The 14,872-nt window shown below is 31.6% G+C and overlaps 2 protein-coding genes across 2 annotated transcripts in view; both read left to right on the forward strand.

The window, feature by feature from the left end:
• Window positions 1-14,872, forward strand: part of LOC143054482 (uncharacterized) — a 225,374-nt gene that overhangs the window by 55,509 nt on the left and 154,993 nt on the right. The window lies entirely within an intron of this gene.
• Window positions 1-14,872, forward strand: part of LOC143055146 (uncharacterized) — a 70,075-nt gene that overhangs the window by 41,538 nt on the left and 13,665 nt on the right. Inside the window, exons 6-7 of the mRNA XM_076228288.1 lie at window positions 10,808-10,995; window positions 13,263-14,498. Coding sequence (XP_076084403.1) covers window positions 10,808-10,995; window positions 13,263-14,498 — 1,424 coding nt within the window. The remainder of the gene's footprint in view (window positions 1-10,807; window positions 10,996-13,262; window positions 14,499-14,872) is intronic.

The raw sequence follows: 14,872 nt of genomic DNA on the forward strand, positions 1-14,872 counted from the left end.
CCAAAAAATAGAAACAAACTTATTTTTCCAAAAAAAAACATAGCACACCCCCCCCCCCCCCCCGAAAATCAAATGGTTGCTGCCTAATATATTATACAGTGGCGGATTCTGATACTGGTCCGCTTTATTGGGCCTATTTTAGTCGTAGTAAAGGGTAGATATACAGTATGAAAATATACGTACATATAATCACATGGCATATATGATATATATATATATATATTTCAACCACCAAAATAAAACGTAGTCCTATTAAATGATTTTAAATATAAACCCGGGATTGTTATAGAAACAGACTAAGCGAGAAACGGGTTCCTCAAGTTGATAAAACCAAGGATTTGTATAGTTAGATCTAACTATACAAATCCTTGATATAACAGTCTTTTTAAAAGAGCTGATGACAAGGAACTCTTATATAGTCATGTTTGCATATACATATATATTCAATATTTTTCAAAAAAAATATCAAGTAGTTTTTTTATCGATTTTTTTTTTAAATTTTAAAATCGATACCATAAGATGTAAAAATATTTAACGTTTTATTAATTATTTGGCTTTGATATTATTCATAGATGTATAGGAAGATGTGGTGTGAGTGCCAATGAGACAACTCTCCATCGTGCACGTTTTAATTTTCTGACAAGGTTAACAGAAAGTAAAATATTTCTTGAAAAGCTTGCTTTACATGTATTCTAACCAAATTAAAATCGAAAACATTTGCATTTGTGTTTAACCTTTCAAATAAGGAAAACGAAACTCACGAAAATCATGGCAAAATAAACAATAAATATTCAGACTTTTTACATCTTATGGTACATTGTATATATTTTATAATAATCGCTCATAAAATTACTTTTTTTCAAATATCGATTTTGGTTGAAATGATAGGACATTTTTTCAGTGGGAACTCACTTTTGTTCTATGGTTGTATACATGTATACATGTATGTGTGCATTTGCGGATCCAGGGGAGGGGGTTCGGGGGGTTGGAACCCCGTTATTTTGGCCGATCAATGCATTTGAATGGGGACTATAGTTGGACCTCCCTTTTGTCCTGGGTTGGGAACCCCCTTTTAAAAATGGCTAGATCCGCCCCAGGTGCGTTAGTGTGTTTTTACAAATATGTGTAGTTCTTATTATTTGTTATGCATGTATGTCACAAGGAGCCTGTAATTCAGTGGTTGTCGTTTGTTTATGTTTTACATATTTGTTTTTCGTTCATTATTTTATATATATAAGGCCGTTATTTGTGAAATCTTTTACATTGTCATTCCGGGGCCTTTAATAGCCGACAATGCGGCATGTGCTTTGCTCATTGTTGAAGGCTGTACGGTGACCTATATAATTGTTAATATCTGAGTCATTTTGGTCTTTTGTGGACAGTTGTTCCATTGGCAATCATACCACATCTTCTTTTTTTATATGTCTCAAGTATCATTTTACTTATATGACAATAAAGAATAACGTTACATGTATTTATGTTCCAGACCACATGAGTATTTGGACCTTACGCGTACGGTCCGGACCGTATACGTATACTCGTACGGTCCGACCATACGCGTACGGTCGGACCGTATGAGTATACGAGTACGGTCCAGCTGATGTTTTGGGATCATATGGGTTAAATGTAAATAGATATTCATCAAAATCATTATTTTTAGTTATACAAATTGTTATTATTACATGTATATGGATAAAATGTTTAAGCGAAAAATTGAAATTAAATATGTATTTCTTTGAATATCCGTGAATCCTATTTTGGTACTCAAGGTGACACTGACTTCCACAAAGAGCGTCATATTTTTTTTTACAGTAACATAATTTGTACATGCACGTTACTTTGCATATTTTTTTTGTAAAGTTCCTAAATATTCTAAAACGATTGTCCTCCCACTCTAAGTTTACTTCCGATAACTTCAATTTCAATTAGCATACTTGGCTTCAGTTTATGAATTACTGACATGCTAAATACAGGAGATTAACAGATTAAATAAACGTGATTTTTTAACAGTTATAATATTATTTTTTTTAATTTTAATTACAAATGAACTTTTTACATTAATTTGATATATAAGTTATATTGATCTGTTATATAAGATTGTATCTGATAAACGTGACCAACTTCTTAATATTAGTCAGACCGTACGCGTACGGTCCGACCGTATGCGTATTTTGAAAATGTACGCATACGGTCCAGACCGTACGCATACGGTCCAGACCGTACGCGTACGGTCTAAATACTCATATGGTCTGGAACATTTATATTATATGATGAATGCATAAACTTCCTCTCTCAGTTTATTCTCCTGTTATGCTAAGGAACTTTATATCTAAATAGAGGTAAATGAATTGATTGTTGGTTGCTTAACGTCCAGTGGCAAATTTGCATCATATTCAGGACAAGTTGACAATAAATACAATATTATAGGTAGGTCTTGTAACAAGAATGATTGCCGGGGAAATTAATAATTTGTTGCTTTTATGTAGAAATTAAAATGATTATATATGCACATTTTGTAAACTTATGTACTGTCTAAAAAAAATCGAATAAGAAACGGCAAAACTTCTGTTTCGCAAAACTATCTAAAAATATAGAAATATCAACCTTTTGTTGAATACTTTAATGCATAATCTCTTATGCTGGGACAAGCATTTGTAGGCAAACGGACAGAAATTCGACTCATGATAAATTACTTCCAATTGTTTTAATTAATGTATATGAGAAAAATTTTAAACAATCAATTGGCATTTTTTATATTAATTTTTTTTCACGCAAAGGACACCATGAAGCCATTTAAATACAAAGCCATTTTGACATCTTATCATTATTAGTTTTCAGGGGATCTTTTTTTTTTTAATGTGCATGTTTAAAAAAAAAACTTTCATTTTTAATAGTTCAAGAAATGAAAGCAATATTTTAACGCTTCTTTTTTAAGAAATTGTAATCTCATAACTGAATTGCGACTTTTTTTTTGTCGTCCTACATTCACATTTTTAAATGTATATATATAGTAAAACGTAAAATAGACCCACGTGAAATTGATTTATTAACGTAATTGGACTAATTTCGATAATTATTTGAAATTGATTTTCGAGTAAGTGGCTATTTAGATAATTGATATTTTTACAATAATTAACAAGAATGTAGAATGATTTTCACAAGAAAACTTTCAACAAAATCTATTTTAGAATCATTATAAGAAAAAAAGAAGAAGTTTAAAATGAAAAAAAAATGGGAATTTGGGTGAAACACTTTTCAACCTATAATGTATAATAATGTAGCAGTTCAGTTTAAAATCATTATGAGATATAATTTTTAAAACTATAAAACCTTAAAATTGTTTAATCTTTTCCCTAATTAACTGACCAGGGTATAAAATGTTGTTTTTTTTACCAGAGAATCGTATGCAAAATGTATACTGACCTTTTCTCTGCGCACTGTCTTCATGTTGATCTGTTTCTTTTGTAAATCGACGAAGTCAACGAAGTATATGTAATAATGATGTGGCGGTTGTTAAATAAATTAATTTGTTAATGAATTCAATGAAGATGACATTGACTTTTTGTTCCATTTTTTTGGGGGTATAATTACAAGATTTAATTGGTTATGTAAACTCACCAATGAAATTGAATGTCTTCTTCATCATTTAATAAAATTGGCATTAAACATGTCACAGGTGGGGGCATATGAATTAATATATTTGTTTATTCCTATGTGTCCTTATTTTGGAACACCTGTCATCACAAATTTGTGTAATACATATAATCCTATGTGTCAATTATTTACTTTATTTATTGTGTAAACAAAATGCTTACTAATACATGTGCATAAATGTGCAACGGGCATAAATAAATATAACATACATAAAAATAAAGAACAGAAGTACGGGGGGGGGGGGGGGGAGGGGGCTAAAGATGGACAATTTAATGTTTGTCTCTGAAATATTTAAATCAATGCAGTATGAATTTATTGGAAAAAAGGACAAACATAATGTCATGTCTCCAACATCACTAACTGTGGTAAAAATACATAGAGGAAAAAAATACTTTGTCTTTCACTTTTAAAACATGTAAAATAATACTTTGGATGGGTTTTCAAACTTTGTTAGGGCATAGTCATACACATTTTAAAATAAAACACATGAGGTTCTGAGGGTGTTTTTTTTTCACTTCTCGATTTTTTAAATGTTTATTTATATATATATATATATATAAATTTTGATTTAAAAAATCATTTTCATGATTCAGACTATTATCATCAGAAAGTGCATCATAAGCCTATTTGGCTGGCTGATTATTTTGTATTTTAAAACATGTATTTATTTGTATATTCAAGTTGCACTATAACATGTATAATAAATAATTCTTCTTCTTCTTCTATACATAAATATATGCCATGTTTCTTTATTTTTTATATTTTAACACCCCATTATTCTCTATTCATTTTATTTAAGCTCCTCATTATTTTCTATTCTTCATTCTTTAGCACCCCATTATTCTTTATAATTTTTGATATTTTTTCCCCGTTAACATTGTTTATATTTTTGGCCATTATTATCTATTTTGTTAACCCATATAGACCATCCATCATAAATTATTTGCAACTGATTTTTCCCTCATACTATTTTCAACAACTCAAAACAGAAAAGTCTCACTTCATTTTTCACACTAAGAAAGATGTCAGAACATGCAGGACATGAATTCTCAGATCTGTTTTCAAAGAGAGAACAGAACAACAGATAAATACATAGACATTATATGTATAAAGAAAAGGTTACCCCTGTACATGTTGTTTTTATTATTTGAGAATTGAGTATTCAGCTTCACACAATTAATCACTCTAGTGAAACTGATCCTTTAGAAACTAATAGTTAGTAGTGGTGTCAACAATAATATTTTTGTCAGGTACAAATCAGAGACTGAAAAATTAGAATACAAAAAAAAATAAAAAAAGTATGTGATTTCAAATTGTTGAAGTATTGTACATATAAGAAATGACTCTATATACACATATAGTTTCATTTTAATACATATTCAAATATTGATTTGTCTTTTGAAAACAAGTTCATTTTAAGTTGACTTTCAGTAGCATGAATGTTAGACATAAACTATTCTGTTAGACATTATAATAGCTATAAAATAAATATTTAATCAGATGATGTTGTTACTTTTTCTTGGCGGTTATGAACAAATAGTCAAATTCATCATTTTGTTTTTTGTTGAAATACCCAGGATTACTGCAGATTTTAAATGTCATCAAATCATGAGGGTTTGGATGGGTGTTCTTTGATTCTCTATTCTTTGATTTAAAATTAGGGTTATTTTTATCTATTCTATATACTTTTGTCCAATAAGAATCTCTATTGTTCATATACAGGCACCTCATTTTTTTCTCTTCTTTATTTTTAGGGTCTATTTTGTCTAATCTTTCAGGGGCGGATTCAGCCATTTCAAAAAGGGGGAGTTCCAACCCCCACCACACCTTCAATGATATTTTTTTTAATTCTAATAACAATATAAGAATAAGGATATGTGACATGATTACTAATGAAACAACTATCCACCATAGTTGAAATGAAGCAGATGTAAGCCGGGCAACAATACAGTCTTCAACAATAGGAAAATCCCATAATATATACAACATTTTAAGTCATCTATTAAACATTTTAAAGGCCCTGACATGTATAGTGAAACAATTCAAAAAATAAATCTAAAATCCTAGTTTACAACAAAATAATTTCCAGAAGCAAATATGACAGCCAACAACAACCACTAGATTAGAGGCGGCTTGATCCTTACCAGATAGGCACATTACAATTTAATGCATTAATTGTCTGAATTCACTATTAAAACTTTGAGTTCAAATAAGTGGATGCAATGCAAGTTATTATAGGATACCATGCCACCTTCTACAATAAAATAATAAATTGTATGGGGGGGCTTTAAAGATCCCCCTGACCCCCACAAGAAAAATATAAAACAATTTAATTCAGAATTTAACTAATTTATAACAAATCAATTTATATGAAAGTCCCATTTCTGTTTAATTCCTACACATTTAAGATCATCATGATCCAATTCTCTTGAGCCCGTTATTCTCTATCTTTATTTTTTTTATAACGAGAAATAACATATATCTTTTCCTATTCTTAATATTGACAATTATTCTGCACATGCCCATGATGCCCATTATTCTCTATTTTTCAAATCTTTTCAATGCCACCAAACACTTGCATTTGGTACTGTACATTATATGTAATTCAGTGGCGGATCCAGAAATTTTCATAAGTGGGGGCCCACTGACTGACCTAAGAGGGGGCCCACTCCAGTCACGCTTCAGTGATTCCCTATTTAAGCAACCAAATTTTTTCCCAAAAAGGGGGGGGGGCCGGGCCCCCTGGGCCCCCCTCTAAATCCGCCTCTGTAATTGCAACTCAAATATAATATACATGTTTCTAGGTCTTAAATGCATGTGTGTTTCATGCAGAAAACCTAGGAAGTAAAATGAAATAAATATTACTTCCATGATAAAACATGTAATAAACTTTTCTGTGCGAATTTTAACTACATTGTTTTAAACCATGCTTTTATGCTTTTATGTTATGCATTGTAACAATATTATAGTTATTGGCAAGAAATACAAAATGAAAGCCACGTTATATTGTAGAAAGAAAGGTACAACAACAAAGGTTAGAAAGAAGTCTACAAAAACAATGCAAACTGTTCATCTGTTTAGGCAGCGGTTTGAAGATTATTAGCCGGTATATTACTATTGTGTAAATCGGTGTCAAGCTGTCCAATTAAACGTTATATTTAATAAGAAGGAAAAAGATGCAAACATAATTAAAATGTCAATTGTTCTTGAACAATTGAGAGGTCTTTCCTTTTCGAAATGTAAAGTATATGTTGCAATAGGCGTAGAATGCATTGAAAAGCTCTCAAACACACATAAAACCGCTAAAAAATGACAAAAACAATAAATTCGATAATTTGGACATGACCTTGACTTTTGACCTTGTGACCTTTGTGAAGGTCATTGGTCCACAATGTCATTGTAAAAGACCCCATGGGTCTAGGACTTTTCGTTCAAGAGTTAAAGCTAATTTTACCTTTTCAGAAACCGTTAACGGCGGTTATGCCCCTTAAGAATATGTCAAATCCCTTCGGTCAAAATGTAAAAAAGTTGTGCCTCAGTCACCTTAACATTTTTCACTGTTTACTATTTCTGTAAGATTAACCGTTTTTGAGATATCGACTAAAAAGTTGAAAGGTCAAAGGTCAAGGTCAACCTTAAAAACACTTAAAACACACTCAAAATGCTTAAAATAAGGTCAAAAACACATAATTCGCTATCTGGGACATGACCTTGACCTTTGACATTGTGACCTTTGTCAAGGTCATTCGTCCCCAATGTCATTGGTGAAGACCCCACGGGTCTAGGACCTTTGGTTATATAGTAAAAGCTGATTTTGTCTTTTCAGAAACCTAAATCAGGGGTTATGCCCCTTACAGAAAGGTCAAATCTCTTCGGTCAAAATGTAACAAAGTTGCGCCATAATGACCCAAACATTTTCCACTATTTAAAACTTCTGTAAGTATAATGGTTTCTGAGATTATCCCATAACAAGGTGTTAGGTCAAAGGTCAAGGTCAACATACAAATTTGACCTTGAGGTATTTTTCAAAGTCACATGAATTGATGATGAATGGTGAAGATCCTAGGTGTCTACGACTTACGGTTTCTGAGTTTTGGTGGCCAACCGACACCGGTTAATTTTCATAGGGGCATAACCCTACCAATGAGTCGTTGAATCTTTTCGATCCAAATGTAACGAAGAACCGGGGTCTGGTCCTGAACAAATTTCACCCTTTGTTTTTTTTCTACCTATTACGGTTACGGTGTTGGAACGATAACAAGGTTTTTGGGTTTCGGAGGGATTACTCCGAACCGACAAAATATTTCGACTAACAGGGTGAGTTCTGGATAGGTATTCATGACACCGATACAAAGTGTGAACATGAAAGCGACACGTCTTACGGTTAAGGCTGCTAACTTCGTCAAAGTTTGGCGGAAGAATAATAATAATAATAATAATAATAAACAGAAGAAATACAGTAAGGTCTTTCCCTTTAGAAAAAGGAAAGACCTTAATAATAAATATTATAATGATACAGTTTGTATAAGTGCGTCGTTTGACGACTTCCTTTTAGAGATCGACTAAGGTGTCTTCATCGAGGTCCGCGTTTGTCACATGCTACTATTCCAAAGTTCGTTTCACATACGAATTTTAAATATACAGGTATCCGTCCGATCCGTGCATAAAATTAAAGAACGGACTGATCGATGACCGTTGTCACGGTAACTCTCACATAGCTTATTTGACGTATCTGACGGATCCAATGGGTCACCGATCACCGATCAGTCATCGATCAGTCAAACATCCGTCACCGATCATTCACCGATCAGTCCAGTTCACGTCAAACAGTAACGCCTAAGGTTGCAAGTACTGTAGCTAATAAATTCTTTTTTAAATGGATGACTAATGAACACACCCAATTGATTCGATTCAAATATTTATTGTCATATAAACTCTTTCACCAATAAGTTTTTGACAAAATATATGAATGCAAAAAGCATATTCAAAATACAAATATATTTTGTGAATCTCCACAAACGCCGTTTATTTGATAAATATTTTATTTTAAATAACGTTTGTCAGTTTTAAATTATTTTATTAATTTTATACAACTCATATATAAACATGACAACATACAATCAATATTATTTCTTGTCATTAAATAACATTTCATATTATAAGTATTCTATAACAAGTCCGTGAATTACGGCTTATCAGGTGCAAATCAAAATTTAATCATGCATTACAATCTAATGTTTGATTGTCGGAAACGTAAATTTTTTGACACGATGCAAACAAATTCGTAATTATATAATTAAATTAAATTAATCAGTAATAATTATTAATTCATAAAATGAACTTGACCTCATTCATTTTATAAAAGATGTTTTCTAGCTGACAACAATTTACAAAATCCTGCCGACAGCACGAGCTAATATTGGCGGTAAAATACTTAACGGTAAACACTAGTTATATCAATGGGTCCGATTGCCAGGGTCAAATAAGTGTATTGATTGATGAAAAACTAAAATGATAAGGCTCTTACGGGTATGGAGATGTGGGAATTAATTTTTTTTACAACTTATTTATTTCCCCGATTTTGAAAAATGATTCAGTTAGTAGGATTGAACAATTTGGATGTGTATTTAAAATGATTCTTTTTTAGAAATTTTTTATGCATTCACAAAAAATAATTATCCTTTTCTGTTTATTCAGCCGTAAATTCTTTCATAAAATGGTTCCGCTGATCTAGGTCAAATTCCAGTGATTGACTTGAGAAAATAAACGCAGAGGCTCTTACGGGGAATATGAAATCGGAAGAAAAATTAGTTTATAGTTTAAAACTGATTAATTTCCAAAGTTTTCAGTGAATAACAATTGTTTTGTACATGACTTATATCTAGCATGATGAAATATCTAACTAAGCTGAAATAAACAATTTCAATGTTCATATTTTAGCTAATAAGTAAAAACTGAAATATTTTTTATCCGTAATTTCATTCATTAAAACGGTGAAATATGTTACATGATGCTATCGTTCATTAATCTATAAAATGTACAGGTAAGATTACAAATTTATCAATCACAGCTACAGATTAATTTACGACCTTCCAACAAGGTATTACACAGGTACATCACTGCAGGGGTAATTACAGTCCGGCGGATGTCCGACTTGTCTGTCTTCTTGTCTCATTGGGACATATATAGGAGCAAGACTTAAAATGTACTGTATGATGTTCGATACATTTTTATTCACCAGATTCAATTCGATGAAAAAATCGGGCGCTGCCAAAACAGTGTCCGTCCATTAACACGAAAACGCTTTGCTGAAATTATTTTCAAATTAAGGATGTACACCTCTGAGGAGCCAAAAATTGCTTGAATTAACTTGTTTTTTCTTAACCTGATTTTATGACTGTAAACAAATAGTTAGTGAAGAAAAAGATCATATTGAGCTGCATTTTTTTACTATGGCCATTTCAAAATACCCTATTTTCATGATTTTCCCATTTTTCATAATTTTTTACCTAATTTTAGGCTAATATTGTGAAAAAAATCACAATTCCACAGCAAATTTTGTATTTATACTTTCAACACAGACGAAGTGGACCAATCGGATTAAATTAACTTAAAAAAAACAATAGGTAGGTGTCTAAATCAGAAAGAATTATCATATTTTGATTTTTTTGTGTGAAAATTACCAGGCTGTCAATTTTGTAAATTTGGGATTTTTCTTAGTTTTTGTATTTTTATATACATTTAAATCAAACACATAATTTGATATACACATATTTCGCAAAATAAAAGTAGTTGATACCTAGACACACAACACTGTCTACATTGATGTCAGTGTGTTCCTACTTTTCAAAAATAATTAATTGATATATTTTGCATTATTATGTAATTATGAATGTTCCTTTAGGTATAATGTTTATGTATAGTGAGTTTTTATTGCAGAAACTTACAAGTCAGGACATTTCTGTAGTTGGTATCAGGCTTCATGTGAAAATGCTATTCTATTTTAGGTATTTCCCTATTAGACACAAAACTATTCGATGCTTATTAAATTCCTGTAGTATCATGTGATAATGTGATAATGTGAGCAACGGGTGCTAATGACTAAAATGAACATCTCTTGGAATTTATACATGCTACGATTTTTTTTTTGTAGAAATGTTTCAGTTGTGGATGAATTCAATACATTGCTACTGTAGACTTGATGATCAGCAAAATAAACCTGCAAGTGTTACTCCTACAATGGACGAAAGTACAGAGAAAGAGGAAACAAATAAGTGTGATCCACCAGTAATTCTTGTTGGTTCACATAAAGACAAAGTCAAAATTTCAAAGGGAGAAACGGTATGTGAAATCACAGGCAAACATGCAAACAATATCAAAATATCCATAAATAAGATGTAGCTAACTATATATTTGCAAAAAAACAAGAAATCAATATTTCTGAAAGGGGAGAGGCAACCTTGTTGAAAGTGTATTTAAATTATTGGGAAACAAATGCTACTTTTCAAGAGTCATATCCTCTTGGCAAAGGTATTAACGTTTTAATACCTTTGCCAAAAGGATATGACTCTGTTGAAAAGTAGCATTTGATTCCCAATAATTTAAATGACTGTATTTTGAATCTTGGTGTAATAACTTCCGTGTAAGCAGGAACTCTCTATCATGAAAATCATGGTAGGAAGTACAAGACCAGGAATATCGTATCAATTAAAAGATGTATACTCCGTCTGTAGGCGCTGCCGGAATGTTGTAACATATATAGTAATTGAAAGTTCACAATTTTGAAGCTAAAATAAATTTTTTGTCTCAAAGATTTGTTTTCAACAGACCCTCTTTGTCAATTTCTAGATGTAAATCAAGATATGAGGTAGACTTCACTGTATTTGTTCCTTTTATCTCTACGGCAATGAGATAGGTAGTCAAATAGTAGTATGACCAACTTCCAACGGAGCTTGTTTATATTATCTTTGCCAACCGTCATGTTATACCATATTCATAAAATTTTGGAAGTCTTTTCTAATAATTCTCTAGAAATTATTTCAATGAGTCTCAAAATGTATATTATAAATATACTCACTGCAGTTATTCATAGATAAATAAAAAAAACATATTTTGTACCCTTACATCCACTCAAAGTACTGCTAAGCGACCTACCTTCATCTGTCTTTGGGACACAAAAAGCCAACATATTGCTGGGAAAATGCAATGCTTCTATTATACCTGTAAGTGTTATCTGTTATGTTGACAAATCGACTTTCCGTGTATAAATAATATACCACGAGGTTCCCAAAAATTAATCGCTGAAAAATACAATGTATTGGTTCGTTTCCAATATCATCATATATACTTACTTTTATATTTATTTCCATTAGCATGGTCACACATAAAAGTTTGACAAATGAATCCTTCAAATAAGTAAAGAATAAGTGAATTCCAACTACACAGGTATTCTGCGAGAAAGTAAACACACATAATAACCAAAAAAACGTTACGATGTGAGTAGGCATAAACAATTCATACGAATCAATCTATATTTATGTCTATGTATATAATGTGTTCTTTAATTGTATAATACTAAGATCTATCTATATTTTAGAAGATATTCTCCATACTTTGGATATCCAAAAAAGGCAAATCATGTCCTCCAATCGTAACAACGATGTTGTCAATCGAGAAATCGACCATATTGATATCAGTTTCCGCGATTTGTTCGTTTTTATCAGACTGATTGTTTTCAAGGTACACCATGTATCCTTCTGTAAGATACTTGCATATACATTGGCACTTTTTTTAATGAAATAAAGCGGGACCAATTCTTTCAATGTCTCTTTTAAATTTTAATTGGGGAAATACTTGTGAAAACGGTAGAAATGTTAATACATGCAGTATCAAATAGTCTTTGATTGTGTGTAGTCTAAAAGATCTTTGAAATTGAATCAGGCCGCCTTTGCATTACTTTATTGCCCAGCTTTGAATGTTGGTAATATTAATGATAATAATTCAGAAAGAGGTTTTGTGAAGGACCTGAAAGACCCAACAGTATAGCGTTGTGTGTAATGATACTTATATAATGTAGGCAGAGTATACCTATGATTATCCAGGATTTCCTTCTTGGTAAGGGCCATGGGATATATGTTGAGTTTCCAAATGCATTACCAATACCTGATTCAATTATCAAGCAGTTCATGTAATGTTGTTTTTCCAATAAATTACTGTTGCATTGAGAATTATTGGAGCGGAAAACAACATATATGTCATAAAAGTAGGGCATGCGAAACACAATGTATTGTTTTGAGTGTTTGCTTTTTGCAACATGATCATTTACACCGTTTGTTTAGGCCTCCATTTTTGGAAGTGTCATAATCTAGTCCATTTGTGGGCATTGACGGATATATATTTTGAAAACTCTACCAGTTAAGCAATGTATTTAGTATTCCCGTAATACAATAATTTCAAATATACAGGAAGATAGCCAAGAGTGCTGGCTGTTTCCTTTCTTTTCTAATATATTTATATCAGTACACCTTATAGTAGAAATTTTTAAGATTAACATGTTTTTTTTTCAGTTTCTTTAACAACAGACTTAGTAAGATTTTTTTTTATTACAGATAGGAATTGAATGTAAGAAACAGATTAAAAGCTACGTGAAAGGTGTTTCAGATGACGCCTGTGGACATATACGATCTGAATACTTCATTTCAAATACAAAGGATGATGATAGTGAATTCCAGAAAATAAAACAGGACATCTTAACCTTAGCAAGAGGAATGAAATCATGGAATAAAGCCTATCCATTGAAATTTACACAACTGGAAAAATGTCTCCAAGAGAAGAAGATAGAGTTACAAATTCCAATTATAACTTTTCCGGAACTGATGAAAATCTCTCTTGAAACACCAATGCCAATGAATGATGAGGAACTTGTGTTGTTTTTGAAATTTCACCATGAATTAAGAGCTATAGTTTATTTTGGGGATCTTCCTGATTTCATTATTTTAGATACACAGTGGCTGTCGGACGCTTTTAAATGCATAGTAACAGCAGAGAAATTTCAATTTGATGTAAGCAGACATAAAATGAAGGAAAAATTGGAGGATTTAAATGTGAGAGGAATATTACATACTGAGGTTTTGGACGATATCTTTAAAGATAAAAGAAATGTTTTGTATAAACATGAGCAACATAAAGATGCTATCCTGAATATTATGGAGAAATTTGATATTATCATACCAGCAACCAGAGACAATGCTAATGAAAAACCTTGCTACTATGTACCGTGCATGGTCAAATCAAAACCAGAAAATGACATATATGAGATGTTCAATGTGACCAAGAATACCTGTAAGAAATCCACCTGGTTATGTTTTAAGTTTAGGTTTCTACCACCACATCTTATTAATCATTTGATTGCTTCATTGAGCAGGAAGTATAAATTTGCAGTAGTAGATACCCCTGGACTGGAGAAGAGTCAAATTGCTCTTTTCAGAGGTATTGCTGTATTTGAATTAGAGGAGACAATAAAGTTAAGAAAACTACTTTTAAGGACATGTCCAAATTTGATTCAAATTCAGGTTTTAGAATTCAGAAAGGAAATTAAAACCGGCATGTACAAACACATTGCATCCTTTGTGACAGAGGAAATAGACAAGATAATAAGTAGAAGATTCAAGATGTCAAATGTAAAATTTGAGAAAAAGTGGAAATGTGACCTCAAAAACCCAGACTCTGTTACCGGATTGATTGATTTTAGTGCAGAGCAGGGTAAAGTATTTTATTGTGAGGCATGTACAACTACACACGAGTTTAACAATGAATGGTCGGATCTAGAAATAATAACGCCTTGTGTAAGTTAAAAATGTATATACTAGTTATAGAAAAAATAATTTTTATTATATCTTAAATGTTGTACTTGTTTATCTCTATCTGTACTTCCATCTGCCCAACGTTCTTTTTGTTCTCATGTGAGATTAAAGTCACGGCAGGCGAGACATATGTATTGCTTTTCTTGCATCATCGTTGTTGGTGTTGGAATGAATTGTTAAGTGTTCTGCTTAAGTTTGTTTGATAATAACTACGTGTTTTGGATTAATGATATTTTGAAGTTACTATCAGTTCAGAGCAGTTTGACAATTATTTTGAGTTCTTGTCCCCAAGATCACAAACCAGAGACTTTGATTTTGTAAGCAATTGTAAATGTCAAGTTTTCTGTTGAAATTAA

This window comes from Mytilus galloprovincialis, chromosome 12 (assembly GCF_965363235.1).
Source record: "Mytilus galloprovincialis chromosome 12, xbMytGall1.hap1.1, whole genome shotgun sequence".
Lineage (NCBI taxonomy): Eukaryota > Metazoa > Mollusca > Bivalvia > Mytilida > Mytilidae > Mytilus > Mytilus galloprovincialis.